This window comes from Anolis carolinensis, chromosome 6 (genome assembly GCF_035594765.1).
Source record: "Anolis carolinensis isolate JA03-04 chromosome 6, rAnoCar3.1.pri, whole genome shotgun sequence".
NCBI classification, from domain to species: Eukaryota; Metazoa; Chordata; class Lepidosauria; order Squamata; family Dactyloidae; genus Anolis; species Anolis carolinensis.
The window spans coordinates 66,661,624-66,675,434 of NC_085846.1; the positions used below are offsets into that span (position 1 = coordinate 66,661,624).

Here is a 13,811-nt window from a genome sequence, read left to right on the forward strand (position 1 = left end):
ATTGAATATAAGTTGTTTTTAAAAGCAAAAAAGCATAAATCTCAGACCTAACTTACTTATTGATAATAGTATTTTATCATTTTGTAAAGAAAATTTCTTCAGACATATAGACAAAGACCGAAGAGCCAGTTCATCACTCATAGAAGCACAGGCTAGACTGTTTAAATATAAATTGATAAAGATACACCTTTGCCAAATCCCCTTTTTGTTGATATAAAGTCAGAATATGTTCACTGTGAATCACAGCATAACTTACATACAGTATTTGAATACTAAAAGAATCTGTTATAAATGATAGTTGAGATAATTTTTCTGTGTCTGTCTCCAAAGATGAACTGAATGCAGCTTTGAAAGCTCCAAAAAGTTATCTTCTGAAATGACATCTACTCTATTGATGGCATAAAATGCTGTGCATCTGCCTTCATTGAACTTCATTGAACTGCCTTCATACCAACAATATCTGCAGATCCTAGAAAACCTTTACATGTAAACCTTTACAATTGTGTGTATCTATATATATAAAAGAGTAAAGAAATTTCGGCCTAGGACAAAACAACAAAACTACACATTCCAGAAACACTAAATTTGGCAGCACAACACCTCATCCATGCCTCTACGTTCATACAACAAAAAGAAAAGAAAAATAAAGTCCTAATTAGAGGGAGAGGAATCATTGTTTTTATCCAATTGCTGCCAGTTAGAAGGCTAAGCTCCACCCACTTGGTCTCCTAGCAACCCACTCAGCCCAGGGGACAGGCAGAGTTAGGCCTCACTTAGGCCTCTTCCACACTGCCTATAAAATACAGATTATCTGGTTTTAACTGGATTATATGGCAGTGTAGACTCAAGGCCCTTCCACACAGCTATATAACCCATGTATAATGGACTTAATGTCAGGGGAAAACCTTTACCCTTTACCTTAACTACCACCAATTCCTCAATACTTTATTTCCCATACCACCATACTTCGCCACAGCAACGCGTGGCCGGGCACAGCTAGTCTATACGTATAAAAGAGTAATGAAATTTCGGCCTAGGACAAAACAACAAAACTACACACCCCAGAAACACTAAACTTGGCAGCACAACCTCTCATCCATGCCTCTATGTTCATACAACAAAAAGAAAAGAAAAATAAAGTCCTAATTAGAGGGAGAGGAATAATTGTTTTTATCCAATTACTGCCAGTTAGAAGGCTAAGCTCCGCCCGCTTGGTCTCCTAGCAACCCACTCAGGCCAGGGGACAGGCAGAGTTAGGCCTCACTTGGCCTCTTCCACACTGCCTATAAGATACAGATTATCTGATTTTAACTGGATTACAGTATATGGCCCTTCCACACAGCTATATAACCGATTTATAATCTTATATTATCTGCTTTGAACTGGATTATCTGGACTCCACACTGCCATATAATCCACTTCCGTGTGCATTTTATATAGCTGTGTAGAAGGGGCGTCATATAATCTAGTTCAAAGCAGATAATATAAGATTATAAATATAAAATGTAATAATTACTGTGATATAATAATACAGAACAATATAATCTCTAAAATCAGGACAGTAAATAAAGAGCAACACTCTGAAAGCATAAGCCACAGCAACACGTGGCCGGGCAAAGCTAGTAGCTTACAGATTAGTTGGCCTGTGATTGCGGAATTTGACTTCAGTTGTTTCTTATCAGTATAAATAATAATGGCTCTATTCCTTTTGCAAAGGAACTCAAGGCATTCTTGTTATGTCAGTCCAGTCAGACAGACAAGACAGCAAATGTTCTCAGTGTTACACATCAACTATTGGGGGTTTAGGTGAAATTAGATGCAGATGCTTGTTTTTAATTGAGCGATCAAGATTTCTAATTTCCTTGCTAGAAGGAAATCAAGAAAGCTAATTTACACAACGCATTTGAAAAGTAATATTCCACATTTCTGTTAAATATTTTTTCTCTTTTCCAGACCTCCACAATAATATGACAATAAACTATGCCCAAGCAGTTCTCTAGAGACCTATAAATGATTGCAGAGAAAGTTGCTGAATCATGGTCTAGAGAAGGCATGGGCAAATTTTGACCCTCCAGGTGTTGTGGACTTCAATTCCCATAATTCCTAACAGCCTACTGGCTGTTGGGAATTTTGGGAGTTAAAGTCCAAAACATCTGGAGGGCCAAAGTTTGCCCATGCCTGGTCTAGAGGCATTGACATCAGTTTCTATTTCAATGAAGTACGATAAATCCTTCTGCATCTAACAGACGTTTTTAAATGAGAGGAGTTCTATTTCTAGCCATGGATCTCATTGTGTATTACATATTACAAAAACAGTAATATGGTGCTGACGTCTTTAAAAATTGTCTTAATAGGATTCTTTGGCAGCTGAAATTGAAGGCTCAATGCGAAAAGAACTTCATCTGGATGATCCTGAATCCCCCGACTTAACGTATGGCCAGTGCATTATGAATTTTTGATGTTTAAGAAAGATAACTATTTGACAAGTAATTGAAGTTCCATGTACTTGGTATCAAACTTCTGATGTAGTCTTATTTAATGTAAACTAAGTACAGTAGAGTCTCACTTATCCAACATAAACGGGCCAGCAGAATGTTGGATAAGCGAATATGTTGGATAATAAGGAGGGATGAAGGAAAAGCCTATTAAACATCAAATTAGGTTATGATTTTACAAATTAAGCACCAAAACATCATGTCATACAACAAATTTGACAGAAAAAGTAGTTCAATACTCAGTAATGTTATGTTGTAATTACTGTATTTACGAATTTAGCACCAAAATATCATGATGTATTGAAAACATTGACTACAAAAATGCATTGGATAATCCAGAACGTTGGATAAGCGAGTGTTGGATAAGTGAGACTCTACTGTATAAAAGAAAGACCTCTATGATATGGCAGCTTACAAAAAATTGCCCAATCTATATCATAAAAAAACAGTCACTTGCCATTTGAGTCTAGCTAATTTACAATGTCTAGTTAATTTACAATGTAAATTCTGCATTTGTAACATATGCCTTAAATCCAGTCTTCACAAAATGCATTACTTTTGATTTTGTCTCAGCAAATCAACAGTTGACCATGATGCTTTACTGCTATAGCATTATTTGTACTCAGTTTTTAGTGAGTGTTTTTGAAAAATTTGGAGTTGGAGGGAGTAGACCTTCCTATATATTGTCATAACTGTAATGTGAAAGTAAGTGTATTGGATGATCCAGTCGTCTTCTGACAGAATATTTCCTTGACTATACAACCGGAACTATCTTGCAGAGTCAGAAAGATGTCACATTCCACGCAGGATCAACAAAGCCAGCTTCTCTTCCAATAAGGGGTACAGCTGAGGTGTTTGTGGGGGGATGTAAGCCTTTGAGGCTACAATATATTGTCATCCTAGGCCAGGCATGAGCAAACGTCCGCCCTCCAGGTGTTTTGGACTTCAACTCCCACAATTCCTAACAGTTGGTAGGAAATAAGAATGCTTGGCCTAGGCCAAGAATAAAATGCATACCCTGTTTCCCCAAAAATAAGACAGTGTCTTATATTAATTATTGCTCCCGAAGATGTGCTAGGTCTTATTTTCAGGGGATGTATTATTTTTCCACAAAGACGAATTCACATTTATGGTTGAATTTTCAAAAATGAAAATTTATTATCTACTGTACAGTAGTTGTCATCACAAAACAGCACAACCAAACTGTGAATCATTTCAAGAATTTCTATATTATATTTTATTGCTATACTGTTTTAAAATTACTGTTTTAAATTTCTGTTTGTATGTAAATTTATGTTGTTGTTGGGCTTATCCCTGTGTAAGCTGCTCTGAGTCCCTTCTGGGAGATGGAGGTGGGATACAAGAATAAAGTTATTATTATTATTATTATTATATTATTATTATTATTATTATTATTATTATTTCTTGTTACTACCTTTATTTCCATGTACAACAATCTATGATATGTACATTTACCGATCCTGCATGCTTCCAAACAAAAACTTTACTAGGTCTTACTTTCGAGGGAGGCCTTATATTTAGCAATTCAGCAAAACCTTTACTAGGTCTTATTTTCTGGGCATGTCTTATTTTCAGGGAAACAGGGTAGGCTTGTTGAATTGGCAATGTAGAAAATGGGAATCATTGTTCAGGGAAATTTTATCATTGTAGAATGCTTTCTTTTTCTCCAAAATAATAAAATAATTCAAAATCAATAAAATTCTGTTTGTTGATTACACCGCTCAACGAAAACATTTATTGGTGTCTTGATTTTTAGGTCTATTCCTGAAGTTACTTGGGGTACTGATTCAGAAAATTGCATTGGATAGACCGTATCTGCTCTAGTTTCTTAGATATGGTGTATCAAATTATTGGAAAGTATGTATCATAAATCTGTGGGTCTGGAATGAAGTTGATTTTCATGTAAAATCATAAAAGCATTCAGTTGGAAGAGACCTCATGGACCATCCAGTCCAATCCTCTGCCTGGCAGAAATGACACAATCCATCCTCTGTTTAAAAGCCTTCAAAGAAGGAACCTCCACCACACTCGGAGGCAATGAGTTCCCCTGTTGAATGGCCCCTTAAGGTCAAGAAGTTGCTTTAAATGTTCAAAGGAGAAAACTCATTTCCTGTTATTAAAACCCATAGCTTCAAATTCTAGTCCCTAGAGCAGCAGAAAACACGTCTGCTCCCTCCCTGCTGGCATTTTTGGAATCAGCATATCAAGTAAACAGGGTGAAAATTTGAGGCACCAAAATGTGTGTTGGCCAGTGTAATCATTGCAATGAATATGTAACCACAGAGTTATACAATATCATTGTTTACCAAAAACTGAATGAACTATGAAATCAGGATGTTATTTTTGTTGTTACTAACAATCTTTTTTTTTGGCAGCCATCACAAGAGAGTCTTTGATACAGTTCGAAATGTCAATCAGGTGGTAAAACAGAGATCCCTAACTCCATCTCCAATGAACATCCCAGGATCAAACCAGTCTTCAGCAATGAACTCAGTTATTTCTAGTTGTGTCAGCACACCACGGTCCAGCTTCTATGGAGGAGACATCTCCAATATTGTGATAGACAACAAAACTAATAGCATCATCCTAGAAACGGAATCTACTGACTCTGGGTCAGTAATGTATAGTCAATATTTATAGGCATCTCTAGTGCAATCTCATCTCTTTGGTGTCTTGCGTGTTCAACGATGTATCGCTTATTAGGATTAGGATGTTTACATCTTCTGTATTTGAGATGCTTAGTTTTAGTTACTGTGTTCCAGCCATCTAATACTGATAATATTGGGTTTTCTGTAACTACAGCCCATCATTCTTGGGTAATTCTGATTTTGTGATTGAATTTAACAGCAGAAATGTGTGGTTAAGCCACATAATTTTAGTGCCGATGCTGTCTCTTTGAATTAAACCATTTAAAAGATTTTCACTCCAGTAGTTGAATGGTTATTTAACAGAATATCCTAGTGAGTCAGTAATCAGATAATCAAAACAACTCAAAATTATTTGAATGAGTTTGTGATCTTGGTATCTTGGTTTCATGGCAATTTGTTAAAACTCAGTATCACCCTTGAGAGTCGAACTTGGAGTAATCACATAGGAATACTATAACTTGTGAGAAGATTGTGGTCCCTAGAACAATTTTCTGTGCTACAGATAGTCTGGCCTCTTAAATTCTTCCTAGCCCATGTAGTTGTGGAGATAAATTTACTGTATATACTAGAGTATAAGTCTAGTTTTTCAGCCCTTTTTTTAAGACTGAAAAAGCCCCCCTCAGCTTATACTCAGGAGAGGGTTCTGGCTGGCTTATATTTGGGTGAGCTTATACTCGAGAATATATGGTACATTTATTATTTTTTATATTATTATTGGTATTATTACACTTATTATTCTCTATTATTGTTGCTACTATTACATTTATTTTACTCTATTTTTATTATTATTATTAATAATACATTTATTATTTCACTCTGATCTTATTGTTATTATATTTATTATTTTACTCTATTACTACATGTATTATTTTCCTGTATTAATTATTATTATTATTATTATTATTATTATTATTATTATTATTATTACATGTGTTATTTTACTCTATTATTAAAAGCAAATTTACATTGAAGAAGATGAGAATAATGATTTAATCAGAGTTGGACAATCTTATCTTATATTAGAGCTTTATGTAAATATTCAAAAAACATTTAACCTAGTGATGCTTCAATTAATGTAATTTTATTGGTATCTGTTTTTATTTCTGAAATTTACCATCCTCGGCTTATACTGGAGTCAATGTTTTCCCAGTTTTTTTGTGGTAAAATTAGGAGCCTCGGCTTATATTCGGGTCAGCTTATACTTGAGTATATACGGTATATTCTGTCTGATAACATTATCCAACACACATCTTGGTGCCTCAAATGTTAGACTTGTTTCTGGGTATATTTGATTTGCTGATTCCAAAAATGGCACCAGTTTTCCCCTATCAGCTCTAGTTTTGAAATGTAGGACACATGCCATATACAGTAGAGTCTCACTTATCCAACATAAACGGGCTGGCAGAATGTTGGATAAGCGAATATGTTGGATAATAAGGAGGCATTAAGGAAAAGCCTATTAAACATCAAATTAGGTTATGATTTTACAAATTAAGCACCAAAACATCATGTTATACAACAAATTTGACAGAAAAAGTAGTTCAATACGCAGTAATGCTATGTAGTAATTACTGTATTTACTAATTTAGCACCAAAATATTACGATGTATTGAAAACATTGACTACAAAAATGCATTGGATAATCCAGAACGTTGGATAAGCGAGTGTTGGATAAGTGAGACTCTAATGTACCAGTCTTCATCTGCTTACTCCAAAACAATGATAACCATATCTAAGAAACTAGACTTGATGTGGTCTATCCAATACAATTTTCTGAATCAGTCCCCCAAATCCCTACAGGAACAGGCTAAAAACCAAGATTTTTCTTTTGTTGGGTTGTATAATAATTGCTGAATTGATCTGATGCCTATGAGGAGTTTGAAAAAAATGATCTGCTTGGTGCCTCTTGGTGGAAATAGGAATAGTCTTTCCTCTTGGCAGTCTTGAGATTCAGGATTGGGCCCTAGAATAGTGGTTCGCAACCAGTGGGTCTCTAGATCAGGGGTCCTCAAACTTTTAAAGTGGAGGGCCGATTCATGGTCCCTCAGACTGTTGAGGGGCCGAATTATCATTTTTTTAAAAAAAAACCAACAAATTCTTATGCACATTGCACATGTCTTATTTACAGTTTCGAAAAAAAACCCAACAATATTTATTTATTTATTTACTACATTCATACCCCACCCTTTCTCACCCCGAAGGAGACTCAGAGCGACTTACAAGTTGTATGTATATACAATATATTATATTATTAGCACAGCAGAATATTAGCATTATATATTACTACTAGCTGTGCCCGGCCACGCGTTGCTGTGGCGAAGTATGGTGGTATGGGAAATAAAGTATTGAGGAATTGGTGGTAGTTAAGCTAAAGGGTCCCCTGGGCTGAGTGGGTTGCTAGTAGACCAAGTGAGTGGAGCTTAGCCTTCTAACTGGTAGCAATTGGATAAAAACAATTATTCCTCTCCGTCTAATTAGGAATTTATTTTTCTTTTCTTTTTGTTGTATCAACCTAGAGGCATGGATGAGGGGTTGTGATGTCAATTTTCAAGGTTGTGGGGTGTTTACTTTTGTTGTTTTGTCCGCTGCCGTGATGCCATCACTCTTTTATATATATAGATATTGTACTAAACTACTATACTGTAATATTATTAGTAATATTACATTTAATATATAATTAATATTATTATATTGTATTATTATTAGTATATTACATTATAATATTATTATCAATATTTTATGTATACACAATATATTATACTAGCTGTGCCCAGCCACGCGTTGCTGTGGCTTATGGGAATCATTTGTTGGCCAGGTGGAATAGCAGTGATTGCAACCTCAAAGAGCCTTGCAACCTCAAAGCTTGGCTGTTTTCTTCTTCTGCGAATCCTTGTTTGGTGAGCTGGAACCCTAGCCTTGTGACTTGAAGGTTGGGTTGCTGACCTGAAGGCTGCCAGGTTCGAATCCCACCCGGGGAGAGTGCGGATGAGCTCCCTCTTTCAGCTCCAGCTCCATGTGGGGACATGAGAGAAGCCTCCCACAAGGATGGTAAAAACATCAAAACATCCGGGCGTCTCCTGGGCAACGTCTTTGCAGACGGCCAATTCTCTCACTCCAGAAGCAACTCCGGTTGCTCCTGACACGGAAAAAAAAAAAAAAAGCTGGAACCCAATGCAATAGGCTTGATGCTTGGAAGGCTGGGTACTTGTGAGCCTAAATCTAAAACTGAGGGTGAGGGCCAGGTAAATGACCTTGGAGGGCCGCATCCGGCCCCCGGGCCTTAGTTTGGAGATCTCTGCTCTAGATGTTTTGGCCTTCAACTCCAAAAAATCCTATCAGCTGGTAAACTGGCTGGGATTTCTGAGGGTTGTTGGCCAAAACACCTGGGGGGGGGGGACAGGTTGAGAATTACTGCCCTAGAGTGAAGGATGTTGCCCACTCTTGTTCCATCCATACTATTCAAGTGAAATATACCTCCCTTGGAGTGGTGGAAACTTCATTTTTTGTTGCAGTTCAAAATTGATTATTTGTTTTCATTCTTTTCATTCACCTTGTTGCCTGGAGGCATATTCTCAGTTAAAAGTCTGTTTTCTCTTTGATTTAGAAATGATGAAAATAACAAAAAACCTGGAACCCCAGGAACACCTGGTTCCAGTGACCTCGAAATAGCCCTTCGGAGGCTGTCTCTTCGAAGAGAGAACTATCTGTCAGAACGGAGGTTCTTTGAAGAAGAACAAGAAAGAAAGCTGAGAGAACTGGCAGAGAAGGGAGAATATCATAGTGGCTCCATTACTCCAACAGAGAGCATCATGTCGTTGGGAACTCACTCCAGGTTTTCCGAATTGACTGGATATTCAGGGATGTCGATCAGCAGTCGCTCATACCTCCCAGAGAAGCTCCAGATTGTGAAGCCCTTAGAAGGTGATAACAAACTGCCTCGACCTTTATCTGTTCTTCTTAGTGACTGTCTTTGGTCTCTCCTCCATCAACAAGAAGCAGGAAATCTCCGTAACACATACTCCTTTTACTTTAGAGATAGCCTTCCACGTTGCTTGTTTGAACTCTTCTGAAACTAAAGCTATTTGTTTTTGTTTCCTGAGCAAGCAACCTCTGGAGTAAGTCGGAAACTGTGCAGTGTCTCTAATATATTTCAGGAATATAATCATATAATTCAGTAAATTCACTTGAATTCAATTACATGTTTAGAGACTACTATAAAAATATGAAGGTATAGAGAAGAACAATAGCATTAAACTGTATACATTGAACTGTAACTTGTGTTAGACCAGTGGTTCTCAACCTGTGGATCCCCAGATGTTTTGGCCTTCAACTCCCAGAAATCCCAACAGCTGGTGAACTGGCTGGGGTTTCTGGGAGTTGTAGGTCAAAACACCTGGGGACCCACAAGTTGAAAACCACTGTGTTAGGCGGTTAACCTTTTTTTTAACATCTGCACAAACTACTGAATTGTGGTTTTGTTACTAGATATCTAGACCACAGCCCTGGATTACATGAATCTTAACTGTTCCACTGATTTGAAATTGGCTGTTACAAACCAATGCACAGCACTTTTCAGCCTTAATAAGACCAATATGCCTATATTATCTTCCCCCATTTCCATAGATACTGAAAATGTTTATAGTACATGAATATGCAATCCTTTGTGCACAGTTCTTCAGTTTTGGTTTGCAGTCATGGATTTGCAACTTCCAAATATATCAATTGTCTACTTTTAATTTTTATTCCAAAAACCATTTTGAGTTGGTACATGATCCCTGTAAGACGTGCTTCATGTCTGTCTTCTTTATGAGGAAACAATTATTTCCTTATTTTGCTTGAAAGTGGGCAACTACTACCAGGTCAAGTAAATCAGAGATTAAGATCCTCTTCAGATTGCATCTAGTGCCTGCCCTACATTCTGAAAACACTTTAGGGAAAGGATATTACATAACCAACCTTCATTTACAGATAATAGCATTGTAATTGGTTTCTTTCATCCATTTATTTTTCTGCTTTTTTCTTCAATAAACGTTCAGTCTCCATCTTCACTGTCTCTCTTGCTTTTTCACTTTTCTTTTTTTCCCTTTGTGTGTTGAGTATTTTCCCTTGTTTCTACAATGTGTTCATTTCAATAGCCTCCTTAGTTTAAAATGTTTACCATACATTTGTTTTGGGAGTGGAGAATTTTTGAATCTTTATATGTATGTACTGTAGAAAAAAATCTTTCTTGGGCAAAAATTGTTCTTAAAACTGAGAAATTGCCTTGAATTTTTTTTTACAGTATATACATATATACTCCCGCTTCTAGTTGTAATCCTTTGTACTTTCCTGAGTCTGTTCATATTACTTTTTGCTCTGTTTCTTAAAATGAATGTATATAACAGGGGTCCCCAAACTAAGGCCCGGGGGCCGGATGCGGCCCATCGAAGCTATTTATCCGGCCCCCACGGCACAAGGGCAGAAGTGGGTTGGGCTAAATGACTCAAGGGGTCTCTTCTTCTCTTACAACCATTATTATTATTATTATTATTATTATTATTATTATTATTATTATTATTATTATTATTATTAACATTGAGGCTGGGTGGCCACCTGTCAGGGGTGCTTTGTTTGTGCTTTTGCTGCACAGAGACAGAAGGGGGTTGGACTAAATGGCCCAAGGGGTCTCTTCCAACCCTCTTTATTATTATTATTATTATTATTATTATTATTATTATTATTATTATTATTAACATTGAGGCTGGGTGGCCATCTGTCAGGGATGTTTTGCTTGTGCTTTTGCTGCACAGAGGCAGAAGGGGGTTGGACTAAATGGCCCAAAGGGTCTCTTCCAACCCTCTTTGTTATTATTATTGTTGTTATTATTAATTATTATTGCTTGGTGGCCAACTATAGTCTGGCCCTCCAGCGGTCTGAAGGATGGTGAACTGGCCCCCTGTTTTAAAAGTTTGGGGACCCCTGGTATATAAGAATACAAAAAAAACCCCTTTACTGTTTGGTTAAATTGCTGCTCTTTTAAGCTGTAGGTTGCTGTAGAATCTGCAGCCCAAAGACATGGCAGTGGAATCTTAAGTTCCCATGTTCCAGATAAATATTAAGGAAGCCTTCATGACAAAATAGGTGACATTGACTGCCCCTTTTATTTAGAAAACTACTGTATTTTTTGCCTAGCCATCTTACAATGCTTCTCACTATTATCACCTTTTAAAAATATAGATACAGAATGTGTGACCATATACATCAGGCATGAGCAAACTTCGGCCCTCCCGGTGTTTTTGACTTCAACTCCCACAATTCCTAACATCCTACTGGCTGCTAAGAATTGTGGATGTTGGAGTCTAGAACACCTGGTGGGGCGAAGTTTGCCCATGCCTAATATAGATGGAAAATGTGTTCCCCTATCCATGTTGCTGGATTTCGTCTTTCATCATCCTTCACCATTGGGTCTGCTGGCTAGGATTAAAGGGAACTGATTTCTTAATAACATCTGAATGCTTACATTACGCTTCTATTAGAGTGCATGCATCTATAAGAATAGGTGAGGAATATGTAAGCATTTTTGCTGTTTATTCATTCAGTCGCTTCCAACTCTTCATGATCTCATGGACCAGCCCACCCCCAGCTCATTCAAGGACATGCCAGTCACTTCAAGGATACCATCCATCCATCTTGCCCTTGGTCGACCCCTCTTCCTTTTTCCTTCCATTTTTCCCAGCATCATGATCTTCTCCAAGTTTTCCTGTCTTCTCATTATGTGGCCAAAGTACTTCCATCTTTTCCTCTAATATCCTTCCCTCCAGTGAGCAGTCAGGCATTATTTCCTGGAGTATGGACTGGTTGGATCTTCTTGCGGTCAAAATTTTCCTCCAACACCAGAGTTCAAAAGTGTCTGTCTTCCTTCACTCAGCCTGTAAACATATTCCCCACCTATTCTTACAGATCCATGCATTCCAATAGAAGCTTATACAAAATAACTGATTTGTTTCTAGTTTGTAATACATCTTTGTTACCTAGAGATAAATCTTTTTAACGGTGAAACAGCTACAAAGTCAGCAGAAACGCATCAGTTAAAGAGGCATAGTATGCATGTTAAAGCCTTCATTTGTCATTAATGGTATTGGATAGTCTTTAGCTGTATTTTACACCCACATTCTAACTCTGAGTTGCCCAGTCATCATGAATGTTAAAAACATGGAGACCTAGATTTTCTATACATGTACAGTAGAGTCTCACTTATCCAACACTCGCTTATCCAACATTCTGGATTATCCAACGCATTTTTGTAGACAATGTTTTCAATTCATCATGATATTTTGGTACTAAATTTGTAAATACAGTAATTACTACATAGCATTACCATGAATTTTTCAGTCAAATTTTTCAATCAAATTTGTTGTATAACATGATGTTTTGGTGCTTAATTTGTAAAATCATAACCTAATGTTTTTCTTAATCCCTCCTTATTATCCAACATATTCGCTTATCCAACGTTCTGCTGGCCCATTTATGTTGGATAAGTGAGACTCTACTGTACTCCTGTCCCATAAAATGTATTGTATATTACCCCAGTCATTTCCTTCACAATTATCCCACTCTCATCCCTATTACAATGCAGTCTGTGCATGTGGCAAGGCCCAGGACCTTCTTATAGCGACACCAAAGGGCAGCTACTGGTTAAAGGACATTAGTATAATGCCAAGTTTTAAACTTTGTGTTTTTAAATTTTAAATATATTACAATTGTACCCTCGGTTCACTTCTGACACGATAAATAAACCCATCCCAAAAAGAAATTTAGGATGCATAATTGAATAAGATAATGTACGTGGGAGTGCTGTGTTTCTGTCAGTCACACGGAATCATTCTTCAATGTGATGTGTGTCAGTTAAATTTTTATTTATGCCCTTGAAAAGTTAGGCCTACAAGTTACTTCCTTAAAAAATAAAATTTTGTAAAGGGGTCATGTGAAAATACTGAAAGATCTACTTACAGTAGAGTCTCACTTATCCACCACTTGCTTATCCAACATTCTGGATTATCCAATGCATTTTTGGAGTCAATGTTTTCAATACATTGTGATATTTTGGTGCTAAATTCGTAAATACAGTAATTACTACATAGCATTACTGCGTATTGAACTACTTTTTCTGTCAAATTTGTTGTATAACATGATGTTTTGGTGCTTAATTTGTAAAATCATAACCTAATTTGATGTTTAATAGGCTTTTCCTTAATCCCTCCTTATTATCCAACATATTTGTTAATCCAACGTTCTGCCGGCCTGTTTATGTTGGATAAGTGAGACTCTACTGTATTTTAAAAGCAAGGGGAATATAGGTACCTCTACATAGTTTTATTTGTCTATTCATTTATTTATTTATATTCTGCCTTTCTCGCAACATTTGATCCAAGCTTTCAGTGCAAAGGTTAAACACAATTAGATCAAATTTCCATTTAAAACACTTTTTGAAAATGCAGGCTTAAAACCCATTTTTAGAAACAGATATAAAACTCAATAAAACAGTAACATCCCCCCCCCCCCATTACAATCTCAGCCTGCCACAACATATTAAAAGCCCAAAGGCTTCTCAGCTAAAGGGATCAGAGCACCCAGTGAGAAGACTCTCATGTGTCCTCACCAGGCATGA

General features: G+C 36.8%; 1 protein-coding gene across 2 annotated transcripts in view; it reads left to right on the plus strand.

The window, feature by feature from the left end:
- trak1 (trafficking kinesin protein 1) overlaps positions 1-13,811 on the plus strand; it is a 104,894-nt gene that overhangs the window by 61,318 nt on the left and 29,765 nt on the right. For both annotated transcript variants that reach the window (XM_062984177.1, XM_062984176.1), the window contains exons 10-12: positions 2,355-2,431; positions 4,892-5,128; positions 8,769-9,085. In XM_062984177.1, coding sequence (XP_062840247.1) covers positions 2,355-2,431; positions 4,892-5,128; positions 8,769-9,085 — 631 coding nt within the window. The remainder of the gene's footprint in view (positions 1-2,354; positions 2,432-4,891; positions 5,129-8,768; positions 9,086-13,811) is intronic.